Source organism: Neovison vison, chromosome 9 (assembly GCF_020171115.1).
Source record: "Neovison vison isolate M4711 chromosome 9, ASM_NN_V1, whole genome shotgun sequence".
NCBI classification, from domain to species: Eukaryota; Metazoa; Chordata; class Mammalia; order Carnivora; family Mustelidae; genus Neogale; species Neogale vison.
In genome coordinates this window covers 21,578,777-21,600,308 of record NC_058099.1, presented here as the reverse complement: position 1 = coordinate 21,600,308, position 21,532 = coordinate 21,578,777, and the positions used below count along the sequence as shown (strand labels likewise).

Below are 21,532 nucleotides of genomic sequence, written 5' to 3'. Positions count from 1 at the left end.
ATGTTTCTTTCATTCACTAGCGTGTCCCTAACACCTGGCATATACAGTAGAAAGCACTTAGTATTTGCCAAATGAATGATGAGAGGGAGGAAGCTAAATAAGTCAACAGAAACCAACTCATGAAGGGCCTTTTATTATCCCTTGCTTTCCTGAGGGTACCGGAAGGCCACAGAGGAGTTTTAAATAGGACGGCAACAGTATCAAATACACATGTATTCAGCAAGGCAGGATACCTGTCGAATACCTGTCAAATACCTGATGAGAATGACCTGGCTCTTCCCACAAACATAACAGACATTCTTAAAGAGACTCTTTGTCCAGTGAACCAAAACTGGGCCTCAGAATCCCTCTCAGGGCAGACCTCCAAGGAGCCATTGCCAATCAATCAGAGTGGCCCAAGCAATGAAATCTGATGACAGCTCCAAGACCTGAAGGTCTAGTATAAATACACCAGAAGGCTAAGGAACTATTTTAAAAAATGAAGGGAGCAAATGCTCCCTGCAGAACAGTTAGGTTAAAAATGAAAATCTTGAGGGGCACCTTGGATGGCTCAGTCAGTAGAGCAAGCAACTCTTGTCAGGGTTGTGAGTTCAAACCCCACCAATGGTGTAGAGATTACTTAAAAATAAAATCTTAAAAAAAAAAAAAAAGAAAGAAAGAAAAAGAAAATCTTGGCACACCTGGGTGGCTCAATCAGTAAAGCATCTGCACCTTGGGTTCAGGTCACCAATCCCAGGGTCCTGGGATTGAGCCCTCCCTCCTCATCAGGGAGTCTGCTCGTCCCTCTTCCTCTGCCCCTCCTCTCACCAGTTCATGCTTTCTCTCTCTTGCTCTCTCTTTCAAATAAATAATGAATCATTGAAGATTACATCAAAAACTAATGATGTACTATATGCTGGCTAACTGAACATAATAATAAAAAAAATGCTACACCTGAAAATAATATTACACTGTATGTTAACAAACTGGAATTTAAATAAAAACTTGAAAAATTAAAAATAGGGACGCCTGGGTGGCTCCATTGGTTAAGCAGCTGCCTTCGGCTCAGGTCATGATCCCAGAGTCCTGGGATCGAGTCCCACATCGGGCTCCTTGCTCGGCAGGGAGCCTGCTTCTCCCTCTGCCTTTGCCTGCCATTCTGTCTGCCTGTGCTTGCTCTCTCTCCCTCTCTCTCTCTAATAAATAAATAAAATCTTTAAAAAATAAAAATTTTTAAAAAAAAGAAAAATTAAAAATAAATAAACAAAAATAAAATAAAATAAAATCTTAAAAAAGGAATCTTGATGTGATAGTTACCCAACTTTTGGTGACAGTACTTTCCAGAACGGGAGCTGTACAGTATCTTGCTTTTTTAAAAAACTATTTTGCTTCATCTTCATAAAAGTTGTATTCACAGTCAGCCATTGTTAAAGAATATTTTTGTCCATTACCACCTCACTTTCATATCGGAATCGAGGGCATGGATTTTAGATCAAGCCTCTACATATTCAGAATGATTATCTCAACTGTATCATCTGGCACTTATGCCAAGTGTACAGTTGGTACTAAATGCAGCTGTGCTAAGCATAGAAAAGCTACTTTTAAATCATGTAAGCTGGTCCCAGACTTACTCTCCATTTTGAAAACCCAAAATGAGATCATGAACCTAGATTTCAATGATGAGAACAGAAAACTCACTACATAATATATACCCATTTACTCACCATTTAATCCCCCCAACTGTCCGAACACGCTTACCTTTTTGCGTACTCCTTCCTGGGTGCTGGACAGCTTGAGCAAAACAGGAGGAAGGAATTTAGATATAATATTCTGTAATTGTTCATCTGTTTCAGCATGGCCAAGTCGTAAAAAGACCCGTTCAAGCTGATCTATAATACAAGAAGAAAAAAAGAAGAACTTAACATATCAAACACAACCAAAACTAAATATTTTTATAGTTTAACCTTTTTTCTGTACTGCAGATCATTCAATCATGATTAGCCACAACTAGCCCTGTATGCAGAGGACTCTGATATACTAGGAAAGAACACTAAAAAAGGCTTACTACCTAATTACACTTTCTTGCAACTGTCCTGGTCATTTAACCCCCAAAAGAGAAGAAAACAAAGCCAAGAATATCAAAACTCTCTCCTACATACAGTTATCCCTTTCTTCTAAAGGATTTGCATACTGAAAAGAATACAAAAATTCTGAAGAACTCTTCTAGATCTAGCTAGCGGAGGGAAGGAGAACTTTAATCCGACACCAAGGACAGTACCTATTTGGTGAAGCCGCCTTACTGATGAAGGTTCTCCACAGACAGAACCACTGCCCACTACTGTGGTGGGATTACCTAACCAGGATGTGAGAGACCGGTTTCAACCAAGAGAGCCTCCATAAGAGATACATGTTACGCAGCACCACCGTGATGCTCCCAGCAAAACCCAGACTGTGACAAAGTACAAAACAAGTAGCCAGACCATTCCAACAGAAGGACAGGGAAGGGAAGGGAGGGGAGGAGAGGGGAGGGACGGAGGGGGAGGAGAGAAGGGGTTGTGACGGGGAAACCTACCATTTGCCAATGCTTTGATATTTGATTTTAAGGAAATACTGTTAATTTCTTAGGTGTAATAATGGTATTGTGGTTTATGTTTGTTTTTAAAGGTTCTTAGAAAAGTTATCCCTGGTGATTGAGGAGACTTCTAGGGAGGCTAGAAATGTCCTGTATCTTGTTCTAGGTGATGGTTGCAGGGATATATATCTTGATAAAAATTCATCAAGCTCTCCACTTTCATACTTTATTATACCTCAATGTAAAATTTTATTTAAAAGAGTCTTTATTTTTTAGAAATCAAGACTGAAATACCCACAGGTGAAGTAATAGTTACGGGGATTCACTTGAAATAACCAAGGGTGTACTGGAAATTTGCTAGAGAGTAAATTTCAGATGCTCTCACAACACACACACACAAACAAGATGACTATATGAGAAGATATGTTAATTAGCTTGACTACAGTAATCATTCCACATGTATGTATATATCAAATCATCACATTGTACCTCTTAAAAAACATACAATTTTTTTAATATAAATAAGGTAATAGTCTCATTTAGGGCCTTATAAAAAATACTGCTCGGGGTAGAGGGATGAGGAATGGGGAGAGGCCATATAAATGAAACCAATATTGGCCACTAATCGATTAACTGTTCAAGAAGCATAACAGATACAGAGAATTTGTTCTTTTGTGTATGCTTGGTATTTTCCATAATTTTTTAAAGACATACACACACACACACACACACACACAGAACACAGAGATAAGATATTCGGTAGCAACAAGCATACCCTGAACCCAAATCTTGGTTTTTAGATTATCATTCGCCAAAAAGAGGAACCAGGCTCCTTGAAAAAATGACAGATTCTGGGGCTGGAGCAGTGAAAAAGCAAGATGAACCTGAAGCATCTTGTAATGCTAAAAAGAAAATGGGGCCTGTAACATGTTGAAGGTCTCCAGGAGCCCCCTATAAGAGTTCCAACATGGCCAAAGCTGAATAATTTGAGGAACAAAATAAACAGAACAGTACTGGATTATAACCCAGAGTATAAAAATTAATCTACATGAATCCATGCTGATGTAAATAAATTACTAAATGATTAAATTCAATGGGGGAAAAGAAACCTCTTTCTTCTGAAAGAATTCCAAGTGTTACCTGTAGATACCTCCCCCTGCAGGAGGTACAACTTCATTTCTGCCTCCACCCTGTCTGAGAAGGTGGACTAGGTTTACTGAGTTGCTTCCAAAGAATAGAAAAAGGAAAATGTTAATGCTACAGTGGAGATGCTTGATAAATACTATCTTTACCAAGTGATGAAAGTTACCACCATGACTGATGTCACATGGCTATCATGATCCCTGATGTGACAAGAGCACTGCACCTCTGCGGTGTTCTTTGAAAAGCCCCAGACTGCCCCCCCCAATCTAATTATCAGTAAAACAACTAGAAAAACCCAAACTGGAAGAACTTCTATGGGATACCCAGCCAGTATCACTCAAGACTTCCTTTTTTTTTTTTTTTTAAAGATTTTATTTATTTATTCATGAGAAACAGAGAGAGAGAGGCAGAAGGAGAAGCAGGCTCCCCACTGAGCAGGGAGCCCGATGCGGGACTCGATTCCGGATCCCAGGATCATGACCTGAGCCAAAGGCAGACGCTTAACCATCCGAGCCACCCAGGCGCCCTCAAAACTTTCAAGACAGTGAAACACGGGGAAAGACTAAGACACTGTCACAGACCAGAAATGAGAGGAAGACAACTAAGTGCAGTGTGGTGCCCTAGGTCAGATCCCGCAAGAAAAAGAGGACATTAATGCGAAAAAGTGGTGAAATCCAAATAAAGCCTCAAAGTTTACATTCTAAGATGATAATAAAGGAAGAAAAGAGTGCGGAAGAAGGAAGGAGGAAAGGCAGGCAGGACGGCTGTGAGATCAGCAGACCAGACGCTTCTATTCAGTGGCTGTGAAATCAGTCCACAATAGCTGTGCCAGTTCCAGGATGCTCAACCCTAGTGCCTCCCAGATCTCAGGGCAGCAAAAACTGTCCACGGATTTTACCAAGAGAAACGATGGAGAATTGTTCTGGGGAAGAAGGCAGAAAGTTGAATTCATAACAAACTGACCTAGAGAATCTGTACCAAAGATTTAAACAACCAAGTGATATTGGTCTCTTTCATTTTTTTTGTACAACTGTTCAGTGTCTTCTTATGTATCCCCACCAGAGTGCCTAAACTTTCTTCTCTCCCTCACTAGGAAAGAAAATGTAGCATCCTCAATGCAATAAAGTTATTTATGATGGACTACGGGAATGGCAAAAGGGCACCAAACCTTATGTGGGACCCCTCCCAAACAGGCCAAGTGTGCCAGAGAAGAGTCAACCCTCCTACAGCCTTTGAGGAGCAGCAGTGTCACACTCTTATGCCATCTTTCGTACACAACGTACTTTAAATAAAGGTAATTAATCACGTTCAAGCTTTATTAGAACAAATGTAAATAAGTGCTGATATAATCAAGTAGTAAATTTATCAACCTGTCAAAGCTAACAAAATAAAAAGTAAAGATTTAGCAAGAGTACAGTCTCTGAATCCCATTGTTAGAGGCACAGAAAGAATCTGCTGGGGACACCTGGGTGGCTTAGCCAATTAAGCGTCTGCCTTCAACTCATGTCTCAGTCAGGGTCCTGGGATAAAGCCCCACGTTGGGCTCCCTGCTCAGCAGAGAACCTGCTTCTCCCTCTGCTTCCCCCTATCCCTGCCCCCCGGCTCATGCTCCTGCTCTCTCTCAAATACACAAATCTTAAAAAAAAAAAAAAAAAAGGAATCTGAACTCTATGCCCTTAACCTAAGCCCGGAAACAACCTCACAAAAGTGACAAGGCAAATTAGGCCCAGGACCCAAAAGTGTCTATCTATTCAGAAACAAGGAGGGCTGCAGCCAAAAGTTCTGAAAATTCAAAAGGAATCCAAAACTCAAATTCATCTTTCACACAGACTGAGTTTTTCATGTAAGAAGTGAAATCCTCCAGGTCATCACACAGTATCTGAGATACGACAAACACTACTTCAGGGTCAGAAGCAAGTTCCATCCTCTCTACAACTACGACATTATTCACTGCATATAAACTCATATCCAATTATTTTCACTTATGAGAAAGAGACATTGTCGTAACCTCAGACAATGAGCTAAATGTGGAGGCTATATTCTGAGCTATTATTTCTGGCTCATAAAACTAACATATTTTAACCTAAAAACTGAAATATGACATATAGTATTTTACAGTTTGCCTTTCTTTTTCCTTTTGATTCATACAAGTCCTTTACCTTTGGAGCAGTATAGGTCTCAGAACTGTTTAGATTTTAGAACGATAATATAGTGTATATACTGCGTATTTCAAATAACCCTATCCACCCAATGGGTTCTAGAGCAGTACCTGTAATCAAATACATTCATATTTCTGTAATAAAACATATGGGCAGTCACACTAAGTGGGATAATCAAAGATTATAAAGAACCACATATCCACTCAGATCAGGTTTTAAATACCAAATGAAGAACACTCAAAAAACGTTTGGTTACATATAAAATCTTAAATATCTTTCCATAGCACTAAATAAAAATCTAATTGATAATGGCCACAGAGAGACTTTGTCTATAGAACAGTATAATATATTTAAACCTTTATTTGTGTTATTACCAGTTTTATAGTACCACAAACGATGCTTCAAAGAACATCTTTATCCATGCATCTGTGCACTGTTATGGGTTTCTGTAAGCTGAAGCCCTAGAAATGGAACTGCTGAGTCAAAGTTCCTTGACTGCGTGTCACCAAGTTTAATAGATTTTGGGGAAAATACTGAGTAATGTATGAAGTGTTGAGTCACTATACTGTACACCTGAAATTAACATAACACTGTATGTTAACTATACTGGAGTTAAAATTAAAAACTTAATTTAAAAAGTCTGTGCTGGGGTGCCTGAGTAGCTCAGTGGGTTAAGCTTCTGCCTTCAGCTGAGGTCACGATCCCAGGGTCCGGGGGTGGAGCCCCACATCTGGCTCCCTGCTCAGCGGGGAGTCTGCCCCCTCTCCCTCGCCCCCCTGCCTCTCTCCTACTTGTGATCTCTGTCTGTCAAATGAATAAATAAAATCTTTTAAAAAATAAAAATAAATAAAAAGTCTGGGCTAATTTATACTACCATCAGTGTCACAACTAGCAATTTCCCCACACCCACTCCTACACTGAGTAATCAATTTTATAAAGATTGTAAGTAATCAATCTTAGCTGAACTGATAGATGGAAAGGGATCACACTGTTGTCTGACTTTATACCTATTTTATCACTGAGGTGAAGTATCTTCTCAAATATTTATTGGACCTTTGAAATATCTTCTTCAGCAAATTACTCATTATTCCTTTGAGTTGCTGACTTACAAAAGCTTTTATATATTGGGGAAAAAATCTCCCCCTATTCTCCCACACATCATAAATACTTTTTTCCTAGCATGCCTGTGATTCTACTTTCTAGATTTTCATTTCATATCTAAGTTTTTAAAATATAAATTTACCCTTCCTTCCTTTTATGGCTTCAGAGTTTCTAGTCATGCTTAGAAATGCCTTTCTTACTCTGAGATTACAAAAAATAGTATAGAAAAGAGTTAACAGAGCAGGCCCGAGACAGCTATCCTTAGAAACACTGGCCTGCCAGGCTGGCCCTTGGCTGGCATCTGGAAATGGGTTTCAGGAGAGATTCCCCCCACTCCAGGACTGCTAAGAGTGGCTCACTGGGCCTAAACCCTTTGTACAAACAATATGGTTTAGTTTAGGCTGAACACCTGCTTTCCTTCTCAGAATCTGGAATTGTGGTACGTTAGACAGAAGATGCCAACACCACCAGCAGTGATTAAAAGCCCTCAGCACATGGGGCACCTGGGTGGCTCAGTCAGTTAAGCGACTGCCTTCAGCTCCGGTCATGATCCCAGGTCCTGGGAATGAGCCCCACATCAGGCTCTCTGCTCAGCTGGGAGCCTGCTTCCTTCCTCTCTGCCTGCCTCTCTGCTACTTGTGCTCTTTCTGTCAAATAAATAAATAAAATCTTTAAAAAAAAAAAAAAGCCCTCGGGTGCCTGGGTGGCTCAGTGGGTTAAGCTGCTGCCTTCGGCTCAGGTCATGATCTCAGGGAGCCTGCTTCCTCCTCTCTCTCTCTCTGCCTGCCTCTCTGCCTACTTATGATCTCTCTCTGTCAAATAAATAAATAAAATCTTTAAAAAAAAAAAAAAAAGCCCTTAGCACTGAGTCTCTACTGAGCATCTCTGGTAGACAACATGTCCCACGTATTGTCACAACTCATTGCTGGAGGGATTAAGCACATCCTGTGTGACTCTACTGGGAGAGGACTCTTGGAAGCCTGGACCTGGTTTGCTACGGACTTTGCTCCACATGCCTTTTCCCTTAGCTGATTTTGCTTTTTGTCCTTTCTCTGTAATACATCTTAGACATGAGTACAAATATATGCGGAATCCTGTGAATTCTCCTAACAACTCACTGAAACTGGGGGTGGCCTTGGAGACCCCTGCCACATATATTTATCTAGGTTTTCTTCCTGCTGTTATGATTCTGCTTTCTGCATTCAAGCCTTTAATCTAGTTGGAATTTTGAGGGGGAGGGGGCACATGGATGTAAGAAACATAGTCTTTTTTTTTTTTTTTTAAAGATTTTATTTATTTATTTGACAGAGAGATCACAAGTAGGCAGAGAGGCAGGCAGAGAGAGAGGTAGAGGGAAGCAGGCTCCCTGCTGAGCAAAGAGCCCGATGCGGGACTCGATCCCAGGACCCTGAGATCATGACCTGAGCTGAAGGCAGCGGCTTAACCCACTGAGACCCCCAGGCGCCCGAAACATAGTCTTTTGAGGGTTTTTTAAATCTTTTTCATTGTGGAATAAAACATTTACAAAAAGGCACAAAATGGAAGTGTGCAGTTTCATGAATCATTAAAAACATCCATAAAACTACCACCCAAGGAAAAAAAACTTATTTTGAAACCTGTACTACAAAGAAAGACTTCTACTGACATCACAGTTGGAGAGGACTGAAAGACTGTTCAACATAAAAAACACAGTGGGTTTTAAGGACTCACCTAAGTTCACAGAGGTAATAAGCAGCAGGGCAAGAACTAGAATGGGGTCTTCTGACCTTCAGTCTAAAAAACCTTGCCTACGCTGTGCCACTGTCTGCAACAATGATCGTAGTTTCTATACAGCGCTACACTACACATACTACATCAGACCCAGGGAGCCCTGTTTGAAAGCATCACCAAAAGATCATGTGACTTTGTCTCATTCAAGAGGTAGTTAAGACAAAATGGAACAATGTACAAAAATCAAAGGTCAAAAAATGACACTAGAGAAAGCTCACCACTGTGAATCCGAGCTAATACGAAATGTGTCAAGTTGCAACTTACCCTTCCTCCTTCTCCCTGCTCATCTAAATTCTGTCCTCCTTCAAGGCCCAGAACTCTCCTACTCCACTATGCAGCACTAACTTTCCTAAGGAGATCATTCATGCCCTCATTAGAGAAGTTACTGAAACCCCACCCTGTGTCAGGGCTTGGCGGTCATGGATCAACAGAGTGAAGAAGGGAGGGGCGAGGATGTGGCACAGGTCGGCAGCACTTGTACATGCTAGTTGTATGCTGAAGTACCAGAAAGCCAGAGACAGAGTGCCCAAGACGGCAGCATTTAAGGATAAAGGAAGGACAATCCAAAAAAGGAAATGATGGGCAGCATACAAAAACGGGAAGAAAACGGAGTATGGGGTCAGAAGAACTAGGGATAGAAAAAAACAAACTAGTCAATGAAAACTGGAAAAAAACGGTTTACCCATACAGAAAAGAAATACCTAAAAATTCCTTAAAAATCCAGGTAGATTAATGACATGTAAAAAGTAGAATTTTAAAGATTTTAAAGTAAAACTGAGAAGAGAAAATTAAAATGCAGGCACAAAACATAAAAGACTAAACGGGTTAGGATTTTAAAATATTGCAAAACACACCATAAAATAAAAAGGTTAGTTATAAATAGCAACAATGGTTTTAAATGAAAAGGACTTGAATACAGAATACTTTAAACATTCCTGCAAATCAAGAAAAAGCAAATTAATCCCAATTTTTTACAGAAAAAAAGGATAAAAGAAAACAATTCAGAAATGACACCCATATACTAAATAATACATAAAAAGATTATCAGGGTGCCAGGGTGGCTCAGTGGGTTAAAGTCTCTGCCTTTGGCTCTAGTCATGATGCCAGGGTCCTGGAATGCAGCCCCGCATGGGCTCTCTGCTCAGCAGGGAGCCTGTTTCCCTTCCCCTCTCTGCCTGCCTCTCTGCCTACTTGTGACCTCTGTCTGTCAAATAAATAAATAAAATTAAGAAAAAAAAAAAAAAGATGCTCAATCACAGTGATCAGGAATACGCAAAATTAATACAATAAAATAAGAGAGCATACCCTTCGCATCAGAAAAACTTTGCAGGGACGCCTGGGTGGCTCGGTGGGTTAACCTCTGCCTTCAGCTCACATCATGATCTCAGGGTTCTCGGATCAAGCCCCACATCGGGCTCTCTGCTGCGGGGGGGGGGGGCCTACTTCCCCTCTCTCTCTGCCTGTCTCTCTGCCTACTTGTGATCTCTCTGTCAAATAAATATCTTTTTTTTTTTAATTTAAAAAAAGAAAAAAGAAAAACTTTGCAAATCTAACTACCAACTGTTGGCAAAGACGGGAAACAAACCAAGAGGTACTTGATTAAGTTCACTGCTGATAGGGCATACACTGATAAAATCTCTGAAAACAAATCTTGAGCAATTCTACACCAGGGTAACATACCCTAAAGCTGTGCCATTCAAAGTAATCCAGCTGCAAACTGTCCCCCTCAGAAAAAGATAAGGAACACTCTTCCCTCCGTGGACAAAGTCTCACTGAGATAAGAAATGTCAAATAAACTAACAGTGATAGTTAATTTACATTCTTCCTAGTTCCCTATGTGCAAAAACTAATTCTCCCTTCCTTAGACCACACTTTGCATAACCCTGTCCTGGAGAAAAACTCTCCTAGGCAAAGACAAGCACAAGGAACCCCTGTAAGAAACTGATCACACACACACAGGGTCGGTAAAAGCAAAAATGTGGAAACAATCTAAATGTCAATCAACAGGAAAATGGATAGAGAAATTGTGGCAGAGTCCTATGACAGTGAAAATAAACAAGTTAAATGTCATAAGGACCAACATGACAATATCTAAGAACCTAAGATCAATGAAAGCAAGTGCAGAAGGATGTGTACAGTTTGAGTCTACCTAGGTCAGGTTTATAAATGCAACATATATATGGTGCATATGACATATATACTTCACAGGAATGACCACTGTGGGCTAGAAGGGAAGAGAGGAGGAGGAGGAAAAGGAAAGAGAAAAAAAGAGAATGAAAGGAAAATTGTAATGGGTAACACAGCAAGCTTGAACTGTCTCTAATATTTATTTCTTAAATAAAAGATGTTTTGCTAACAGCAAAAAATATAAAGATTTGACAAAGATGGGTAGGACATACATAAATATTTCTAAGATTAATCTCTATACTTTCTTCATACTTGAACTTTTCATTATTTTTAAAACAAATACATACACCATACTAATTTTGTTTTAGATACAACTACATAAAAGGGGTAAGAAAATATATCAGAGATTTTTCTTCTTTATACTTTCATGTACTTTTCAAATATTCTTCAGTAAAAATATATTTCTTTTTTTTACAAAAATCTGTTGAAAGAAGCCAGGTTTCAGGGATAAAGAAATTTAAAGCACAGAATTTTAAAGCTTTTTTTTTTTTTAATCTTTTTTTTTTTTTTAAAGATTTTATTTATTTATTTGAGAGAGAGAGACAGTGAGAGAGAGCATGAGCGAGGAGAAGGTCAGAGAGCGAAGCAGACTACCCATGGAGCTGGGAGCCTGATGTGGGACTCGATCCCGGGACTCCAGGATCACGCCCTGAGCCGAAGGCAGTCGTCCAACCAACTGAGCCACCCAGGCGTCCCCAGAATTTTAAAGCTTAAAAGGAACCTTAAAGAGTATGGAAGGACAAAAACACGAACATTTACTGATGGGAATGCGATACAGTCGCTTTAAAAGACAGTTTGGAGGTTCCCTACAAAACTGAAGTCTCACCATATAGATCCATCAACTGCACTCCTTGCTATTTACGCAAAGGAGTTGAAATCTTATGCCCACACAAAGACCTGAACTGGGATGTTTCTGCAGCTTTATTCCTAAGTGCCAACACTTGGAAGCAACAAGATGTCCTTCACACTAGGTGAATGGATAAATACAAACAACAAATATTTTTCAGTGCCAAACAGAAATGAGTTTTCAAGTCATGAAAAAACATGCAGGAACCTTAAAGGCACATTACTAAGTGAAAGAGGCCAATCTGAAAAGGCTATATACTTTTTGACTCCAGCTATATAATAGTCTAAAAAAGGCATAACTATGGAGACAGTAAAAAGATCAGTGGTTGCCAGGAAGGAATGGGGAAGAAGGGACGAATAGAAGGAGAACACAGGATATTTCCGGCAGTGAAAATACTCTGTATGATACTATATTGAGGGATATATGTCCAAACCCATACAATACAGAATACCAAGAGTGAACTGTAATATAAAGTATGGACTTCAGGTGGTTATGTGTCAATGTGGTTTATCCTTGATTAAAAATGTACCATGCTGGTGAGTGATGCTGATGGAGGAAACCATGCTTTTGGCTGGGGGAGGAGGAGAACGGGACAGGGGGAGGGCAGGGAGTGAAGCAGAGGATTACACAGGAAATCTTCTCTGTGCCTTCTTAATTTTGTCGTAAACCTAAACCTGCTCTAAAAAAATAAAGTTTTTTGTTGTTGTTGTTTTTAATTTAGTCTCAGGGGCACCTCGGTGGCTGAATTGGTTGATTTCAGCTCAAGTCATGATCTCAGGGCCATGAGATGATCCCCGTATTGGGCTCTGCGCTGGGTCTGGAGACTGCTTAAGATTCTCTTCTCACCCTCTCCTTCTGCCCTCCAAACCCACCGTATGAGCACACGGTCTCTCTAAAATAAGAAAATCTTAAAAAAACAAATCTCAGTCTCAAAAAAAAAAAAAAAATAGATCAAACACTGAAATTCTTCAATCCCAGAACTAAAAACAATTTCCAGTTTAGCTTATGTCAATTTTTACATTCATGCAGGAAAAAAGCCTACTAAAAATAAATTTATTCATTTCGTTTCCACTAAATATTTCTATAATCCACGTTATTCACCAGTCTTTAATTTCTCTATGTAAAGGCAAAGAAGGGACTTCCTTCCTTCTACCCCTCCCAAGGAAGAAATAACCAGTAAAGGTTTAAGGCCTTCCCTTCAATGTTACCCACCATTAGCCACTGATATTTCTGAAAACATGTAATTATTCCTGACAAATAAAACTGTCCACATAAATCATTCACTCTTCAGATCACTCGAAAAAAATACAACTTTGACTTCTGCGTTAAGGAGGAAAGGCTATTTCTTCACAGGATTAGAAAAGGCAAATACTGGGGCGCCTGTGTGGCTCAGTGGGTTAAAGCCTCTGCCTTTGGCTCAGGTCATAATCTCAGAGTCCTGGGATCGAGTTCCGCATTGGACTCTCTGCTCAACAGGGAGCCTGCTTTCCTTCCTCTCTCTCTACCTGCCTCTCTGCCTATTTGTGATCTCTCTCTGTCAAATAAATATATAAAATCTTTAGAAGAAAAAAAAAAGGCAAAAAAAAGGCAAATACTGGTTTTTACTCATATAATCACTCATACAAAAAAAAAGTTTAAAAAGACAGCAATATGTCCATTTCCTGAGATGTATCATCTTTTCATAACAACTTGAACATCAAAACATTCCTTTAAAGTATGCAAGGCAAGCATACGCCATCAAAAAGAATACGAAAAGTTACTAAATTTAAGGTAGTGGTTATCTCCACATGATGGAATTTCAGAGGATTCTTTCTTGGCTTGTTTAATTTTATGTCATTGCTAATTTACTTCATGAACATGAATTACTTGTTTGAATTAAATCGAGAAAACAGTTATTTCAGAGAAACAGGTTTAGGAATGTTTTTAAGGCTGCTTAAATTTTCTATAAAGAACACTATTTTTTGTGAATATGAAAGTAAATTTTAAATTGTTAATCAGGTTAGAGCTTATGTGGAAGCTGAGACTGAAATGGAAAGCTGAAAATACCTAGACCACTGCCCACTGCATCATAAATCAATTAATAATCTAAAGCTACAAGGTATTTTGAGAAACATCTATCAGGTTACCATAGAAATATACTAAACCCTAATGGAATAATCTCACAAGGAAATATTGCCCCTCCTGGTATTTATTTTCTTCTGATTCATACATACGTAAAGATATTACAGTCACAAGGGAGTTTCACATGGGGCTTTGGGCCTTAAAAAACACTGTGAGGGGGGCAACTATTGTCTGCATTTATAGATGAGAAAACAAGCTCGGGATCTGATTTGCCAAAGGTCACCAAGCTAGTAAGACAAATTGTTAAACTGAACCTTGAGGGGCGCCTGGGTGGCTCAGTGGGTTAAGCCGCTGCCTTCGGCTCAGGTCATGATCTCAGGGTCCTGGGATCGAGTCCCACATCGGGCTCTCTGCTCGGCGGGGAGCCTGCTTCCCTTCCTCTCTCTCTCTCTGCCTGCCTCTCTGTCTACTTGTGATTGCTCTCTGTCAAATAAATAAATAAATAATCTTTAAAAAAATAATAATAAAAAAATAAAAATTAAAAAAAAAATTGAACCTTGATAGGTCTTTACCCTCCAAGTACACACTAGGACGCAGTACCTCCCTCTAAAGTACTATCTATTGAAGTAAGGTAATACCAGCTCCAACTTACAGATGAAAAAAGAGAGCCTAGAATTCATTAAGAATGTTGATTTAAAAAAATAAAGAGAAGAATGTTGATCAAGACTTCTAAGGTAGTAAAGCATCAGGGGTAGGGTTCAAACTCCAGGCCAGTCCAACTCCAGACCCAACAGTCCTTCCAGCATGCTAAACTGCAGCACAGCCGAAGCAGAGAAAGGGGGTGGAAATGACACAAAGCCTTACTGGACAACCATGTAACAACATGACTTTGTACCCTGGCCACAGCCACTGTGTCAGCATGGGTCCCAACTCAATCCATACCTTCCTCAGCAATTCAGAAGTGGGACCAAAAAGTCAGGCCTCCCTGGAGTGCCTGGGCCAATGAGAATAAAGCCGGTGGACAGGACCTGGTCATCTTTAGCCTACTCTGAAACACGGAGTCAGAGGAAGCTGGTCTGAAGACTGGGCAAAAAGGCACAGAGAAAGCAGCTGGAAGAACTGGATGATTTCTAATTTGTGATGGCCCTTTTTGTTTCCATAAAACTCCCTAAAATAAATGCCCTGTTTTTGCTTAAGCTGGCTTACAACTGGGTCCAAATAAAAGCGGAAGGTCTTTGCCAAAGGGGATAAAAAAAGAAATACTTCTATAAAGGTACATTAAAAAAAAAAAAAAAAGTCAGCGGCCAGAACATGCCTAGAGTGAATTATCTGATCAGAGAAAGAGTCCTTCCTAATGGTGGGCCAATGCAGCCCCAAAGGAATCTTCTTAACCTTGAACCCCATTACTCCTGCAACAGCAATCCAAACTGCAATTGCTTCCTAAGTGTACCATGTTCTCCCTGCCCAATTATTTGGTCAATCAAGTCCCCCAGCTGGGAATATTCCCCCAACCTCTCCATCTCCACAGAGCCAAATCCTCCCATTCAAGAGCCAGCTCAAATATTACCTGCTGCGTACCTACACCGTCCATCTGAGCCCTACAAATTCCCATGGACCTCTTCTACATCTCTGCTGGCACTCACTGCCTTTTGCTACACATTATGTAACTGCCCGATCTTCTCTGTCCTAGACCAAAGCAGTTCTTTGAGGTGTGATTTCAATCTGATTCCACCTAACTACCCACTCCTTCTCTACACTCCATCCTTCTATAGAGCTCCTTGGGTTGAGAAACTGTGACTTAAGTCCCTTGGTATCCCAGTACTTAATTCAGACCCTTGCAGAGAGGAGTTGCTCAAATACCTGTTAAATGTATGAAATATTAATTCCTCGTGCATTAGAAAAGTCATTAGAAGTTTATACATTTAACATCTGTAGCAAGGGAATGAAGGGGACTGGTGACAATTATAATACCTGATGTTAGAATCTCTTAGAAAAGGGATGATATGTATTTTAATACTGCAAGTGCTTACGGTTTAAAAAAAGGGGGGGGGGTAGGAATTTTAGAAGGTCTGATTGTGTGGAGAGAACTGACCTGTTCCAAATGAGGAGGGATGCAGTAGTTACTAAGAGAGCAGAGGGAAAAAGAAAAAGATGGAGAGAGAGGACAGACCAGGGAAAGGACAGAAAGCCAAACACGACACCAAGACTTTCCCCATGACTCACATCTTCCAGAGTTAATTAAATTACTGAAAGTCTTAGGAGAGTGGAGTGAGTGAGGGAGTATATGTGTAAACTAGTGAAACAGGTGGGTTTTCACGTCCAAGTTGACATGAGTGGAACCAAAATATCATTTTCAGAAATGGGAACCTAACAGCTAAGAAAAACATAAGTAAAGTAAATTATAGGAAATTCACAAAAACAGGATGTGATGGGGGGTAGAGGGGGATGATGGAGAGATGACCCCCTCCAGACTTTGACAACCTGTGCAATTAGGAGTGGGAGGCTAAAACTACAAAGAGTAAGGTAGACCTAGCTGCCATGTAGATTTCATAGGTAATGGTCTTTTCTGGTAGATCAATCCTGTGAATTTAACCAGATACTAAGGTTAAAGGATTAAAGTCCATATCATCTATTGATTTCTATACACCATTTCGATTCCCTAAATGTAACTCTGTAATACCTGAGTGACAAAAAATCCAAATGAGGCCAGTGAGATACTTCTTCGGGAATTAATGCTTTCAATTTTTATCTCTACTGCTAGGTTTTAAATAGATGTTTGTCCCATTCCCTACCTTAAGAAAAAGAAAAAAAAACGTATTAAATGCAAACATACTTAAAAGAAGAATGTCAGGAAGTCCAGTAGTAAACGTCAATATAAGTCAGAGATGGGGAAAGGATCCATTCCACCGTGGCTCCTTCCAGCCAGGGCTGCCCAAAGGGGAGACAGATAAGAACCTCTGCAAGCAATGAGGCTTGAAGCAGGAGGTTCCTGCTGACACAGTCCCTGCTGGTACCCCTTATTCCCAGAACTGAGGCAATTAGACCAACTTCCTGTCCCCTAGCCCACCATCTTACCCCCCAGTACCCAGGCAGATAACCCAATACGGACATCCCTGGACTAGGATATGCTCGTAACTGAGCAGGGAAGGGGAAAACAGTCTTTCTTCTCCTGCCACTTCCAAAGTCCTAGCCACCTGGAGATGACGTCAGGCTACTTTATGCCCCCTATCAACCCAGCAGGGCCTTAAGCAAAGCTACCCTCCCCTGCACACACACACACCCCACTGCCCCCCTACACACACACACACACACACACACACACACACACAGAGGGAGGGAAGGAAGAAGTCATAGGGTTAGCTTGGCAGGGCTGGGCCAAGTGATGAGACAAAAGCCCTCCAGTGCACCCTAGCTTTAATGAGTAAGTGTCACACTCCAGATGCACTGAGCTCCACAAACACTCCCACCTCCCAAGGAAGGCCTTTCCCCCAGAGACAGCAGTTGGCAGGTGCACAGTTAGAAATCAATGTTAGTAAACTGATGAACTGAAAGATTAGTTCAACTTATGAAAGCCAGCTTAGAGGAGACAATGTATACTATGCAAGAGTTCAGACTGCATAAAAGTCAAACATGTGATAGTTAAGATCCACCAAAGCAGCTCATTACTTAGGACAATGCTCATTTGGAAGTGTAAACTCTAGAAAGTTCTTTATTTAAGTCACTCCTTAAATTCCAGCATTTGTGGTTTGACCTGCTTGCCTTCAGTATATCATAACTTCATTAACGCATCTGTCACAGGCCCAAAAGCACTGAGAATGAATCCAGGAGCAAATAAACAATGTCCTTGGTTCTCTTCTAAACAATTCCTCCAACCTCCCAGTTTTCCATTTCTCTCTAATGGAAAGAAGGTATGTGAGACAGCAAAAACAAAAAAACAAACAAAAAAAAGTTTATGCTAAATTTGAACTCTGATTTATAAAATACTCCATTCGTTCTATCCCTCAAAATTCCACCGAACTGAATTAAGGAATCATACACCATCATCAGCAATATACATACCGAAAAAGAGAAGGCATGGGGCAAGGGGAATGCAATAGTTAAATTAGAAGAAAGCAGTTAAGATGCACCTTTGGATTGAAACCACAAAACCCAAGGTACACTGGATACTGAGCTCATGATATTGGAGAATTACAGTCTGAATTTAGAGAGTTTCAGTCAAAGGACCATCCAATATCTTCCAAGAAAGACAGACACTGGAGTCTTATTCAGCCCCAGAATGAAGCAGAATTTAGTGGTTTTTCCATCACAGTACATGTCAAAAAGGCAGAATTAGGAATATCTAATTATTATGATGATGCCTCTTTCAATGCCCCCCCCCTTTTTTTTCTTTTTTCTTTTTTTTTTTTTTTCCTTTTTTACAAATAAAACAGGATGACATTCTGGGAGCATGTAAAGTCATTTTTTATTGTGGCAGACAATACTACTTGTAAACTAATACTCATAGTCTTTTCCTTATGCACACTGCTAAGGAATGTCTTCGAGTTTCACCTTTTTCTCTCTCTTGCTAATTGTTTAAATTTATGCTCACGCAATGACATACAATAGAGGCTTCGGGATATATAAACTAACATGAACTTCACTAACTCAGGATAGCTGGAAAAGGAGAAAAACCCATGAAGATCTTGGCAAGAAATTGCTGGCTACTTGATAACCTATGCATTTTTAAATGCTACTACAAAAAAATGCACACATCCTAAGGAACTAAGGAACTACTAACCTCTACAATCAATGTGATACATGGTTTATCCAGTCTTGACAAAAATCCTCTGGATCACCAGTGGTAGGTTCATCCACTCGTACATATGCAATTGTATAAAGAATCTATTATTTAGAACACCAGGAAAAAAAACAATTAAAAGATTTATATTCATAGCTACCATTAAGAAATTTTTTAAAAGCACTTTTCATTTCTATGCTAAGATCTAATTTGATGCCCTGCTTTGCAAATTCAGAATGAAGAGGAAAATATTATAGTGATTACCAAACTGGAGAAAGAGTAAGGAGTATGTCCACAAATAAAAGTTATTATATAGAAATAACACACTAATAATTTAAACTTATTCACTGAAGACTAAAACACTGGAATACCAATACAACACAGATTTCATCATATATGTATATGTGTACATATACATAAATATCAACATACAAAGTCTTACATTAGAATTGGAAGGAAGTGTAATTATACAACAGTTTTATAAGAGGGGTATTAGTAGGTGGGTACACATGCTACCACACATTACACCTGAGAATATAAACGGTGAACATTCATAACCCTGGGAACCTCTGCCCTCTCTCAGCACTAAGGATCCCTTCCCTGGTTCTTCCTGGTCTTCTTCTCACCTCTACATACGCACAGCCCCGAGACAGCTGTCCTCGGGACAATCTGCCATTCCCCTGACTCTCCCATCACCCCCACACTCTCCCAAGCTTCAGACCAAGTTCCCACACCCAAAGAAGCCACATGCCTAGCACTATGCCAAGCTCTGAACATGCATTATCTCTTCCCACTCTTCTAACAACTCTGTGAAATAGGTTTGTTATTATCTCATTTAACAGAAGAGAAAACCAAAGCCCAGAAGTTAGGTCCCTTGTTCAAGGACATTAATCAAAAAGCAGCAGAGCTAGGATTTAAAACCATCTCTGACACCACGAGACATTTCAGCTACTATTCCAAAGAGTCTCCCTGAACAATACAACATGAGCACCTCAATAACTCATTCACTCAACAAAATTATTTCTTTGTTGAAAACAAACCTGTTCTCTCTTTTCTCCACTTTTACCTCCCTAACTCTGTCTAGAGACTGTCCTCTCACACCCCACTAATCTCTCAGGTAGATTCTTCATCTCTAACTCCTCCCTCTCTTGAACAACACTCATCTACTTGGCTGATAATTTCTGCCTATTTTAGAGATTCCAGGTCATATTACCTCCTTGCCAAATCCACTTCCACTGTCCCACTTCAGACCCCAGGTTTCTTTCACTTGGCCCCTGTGACACCCTCCTAAACTAGTCTTGCTCCTCTGGGTCTCTGGATCCACGCAATCAATGTTACACCACTGCCACCTGTTACCCTTGTAAAACAGACCTACTCACGTTACACCCCAGCCTAAAAGCCTTTGATGGTGCTCTACTGTCTACAGAACAAAGTCCAAACTAGTTGTGTTGGCATTCCCACACAAGCTGGTCCCAACCTATCTTCACAGCTTCATCTCCTACTGCCACCCCCAACTGAAATAATAATTTACACAGAGCTTAATTCATCATACAATGCATTTTCATATACATTAATCATAACAACACTATGAGTATTTCTTATTATCCCAATTTTATGAGAAAGAAACTGAGACCTAGAAAGGTCAAACAACTTGCTGAAGATCCCAAATCATAAAAAGAACATAAAAGGCAGAAAGGGTCAAGTATCAAAACTCCAAATTTTATCTCCTTCCCCAATACTTCCCGCAGCCATAGCACCCCTACTCCAGCATATCAGACTCAACCTTTCTCTGAAAGTATTTTCTAACCTCTCTTAGCTCAAGGTATTTGCACTTGAAATTTCCAAAGAACAGTGGTAGGCATTTTTCATACTATACTTTATATTAGTTATTTATATTTATATATAAAGCTGTGTCTACAGTGAATTATATATAAGCTCTATGAGGACAGAACCAAAAGTTAGTCACTCAATTTTCAAAGTCTGCTTATTTAACTGGAAAATGTGTGGGGAAAATAAGCCACATAAGACAACAAGCATCAAGGCAGAGACTGGCCAGGCCTGAAACCAGAGACCAGAAACCTGGGTCAGACCATCTGAGCATGCCGGCAGTGCTGATAATTTTAACATCTACCTTCTGAACAAGGTCGAATAACCCAGTGCCAACCATTTTCACTGACAGTGGCCTTTATTAAATATTACAGTTTACTGAAACCACAATTCAAAAACAGAATGGGGTGAAAATGAAGAATTAGAAGTTGGTAAGAAACAGAAATACCATTATTTCTCATTTTAATGTTCCTCTTTGACTAAATAACCAAAGTTTGAACTATACAGACTTGATTTAGTCTTTCTACAAAGATCAGCTGAGCCGCCTGGATGGCTGTCCGCAGGGCTATTTCAGTAGGCCACAGAATCATGTTCTCCCACGGAGCCAACAGACAGCCTCCCACGCCTCACCCTCTCAGAGAACCACGAGGCTTCATGGCACTGGCAGAGCCTCTCTCAGAAGGTATCTGACATGTTGATTACCTCACCAACTTTTGCAAGTGAAGTTCCCCACGGTTATGTCAAATGGTCAAACTGAACAGTTCAGTGCGCTTTAAGATTACAGGCCCTACTCCTCCCTGAGTTGTCTTCATCCCAGATCAGATTCTAAGGATGCCTTATAATTATAAAGCCCAGAATATGAAACCACTGAACAGCTGACCTGGTGAAAAGTCTCAAATGCTTCCTTCCCTCTGTCAGAAATCTGCCTGTCCACTGCTGAAACATAACCACAATGTCAACTTTTCCATGAACTGGCAGAGGATAATATTAGAAGAAAAACTAGCCCACAGGCCCTGCACTGAATTACACTCCATTCCAAACAGTTACAGCACTACAATCTTAAGTAATTGACAAACTAGATTTCAGAACTATTTTTGTCAGAACTAACT

The 21,532-nt window shown here is 40.1% G+C and overlaps 1 protein-coding gene across 5 annotated transcripts in view; it reads right to left on the bottom strand.

The window, feature by feature from the left end:
* ECPAS (Ecm29 proteasome adaptor and scaffold) overlaps positions 1–21,532 on the bottom strand; it is a 96,998-nt gene that overhangs the window by 69,981 nt on the left and 5,485 nt on the right. For 3 of the 5 annotated variants that reach the window (XM_044265145.1, XM_044265147.1, XM_044265146.1), the window contains exons 2-3: positions 18,597–18,700; positions 1,738–1,868 (exon numbers count right to left, since the gene is read on the bottom strand). In XM_044265145.1, the coding sequence (XP_044121080.1) occupies positions 1,738–1,868; positions 18,597–18,618 (153 nt within the window). In that variant the 5' untranslated portion in view covers positions 18,619–18,700. The remainder of the gene's footprint in view (positions 1–1,737; positions 1,869–18,596; positions 18,701–21,532) is intronic. The other 2 variants (XM_044265148.1, XM_044265144.1) reach the window with 1 other exon arrangement.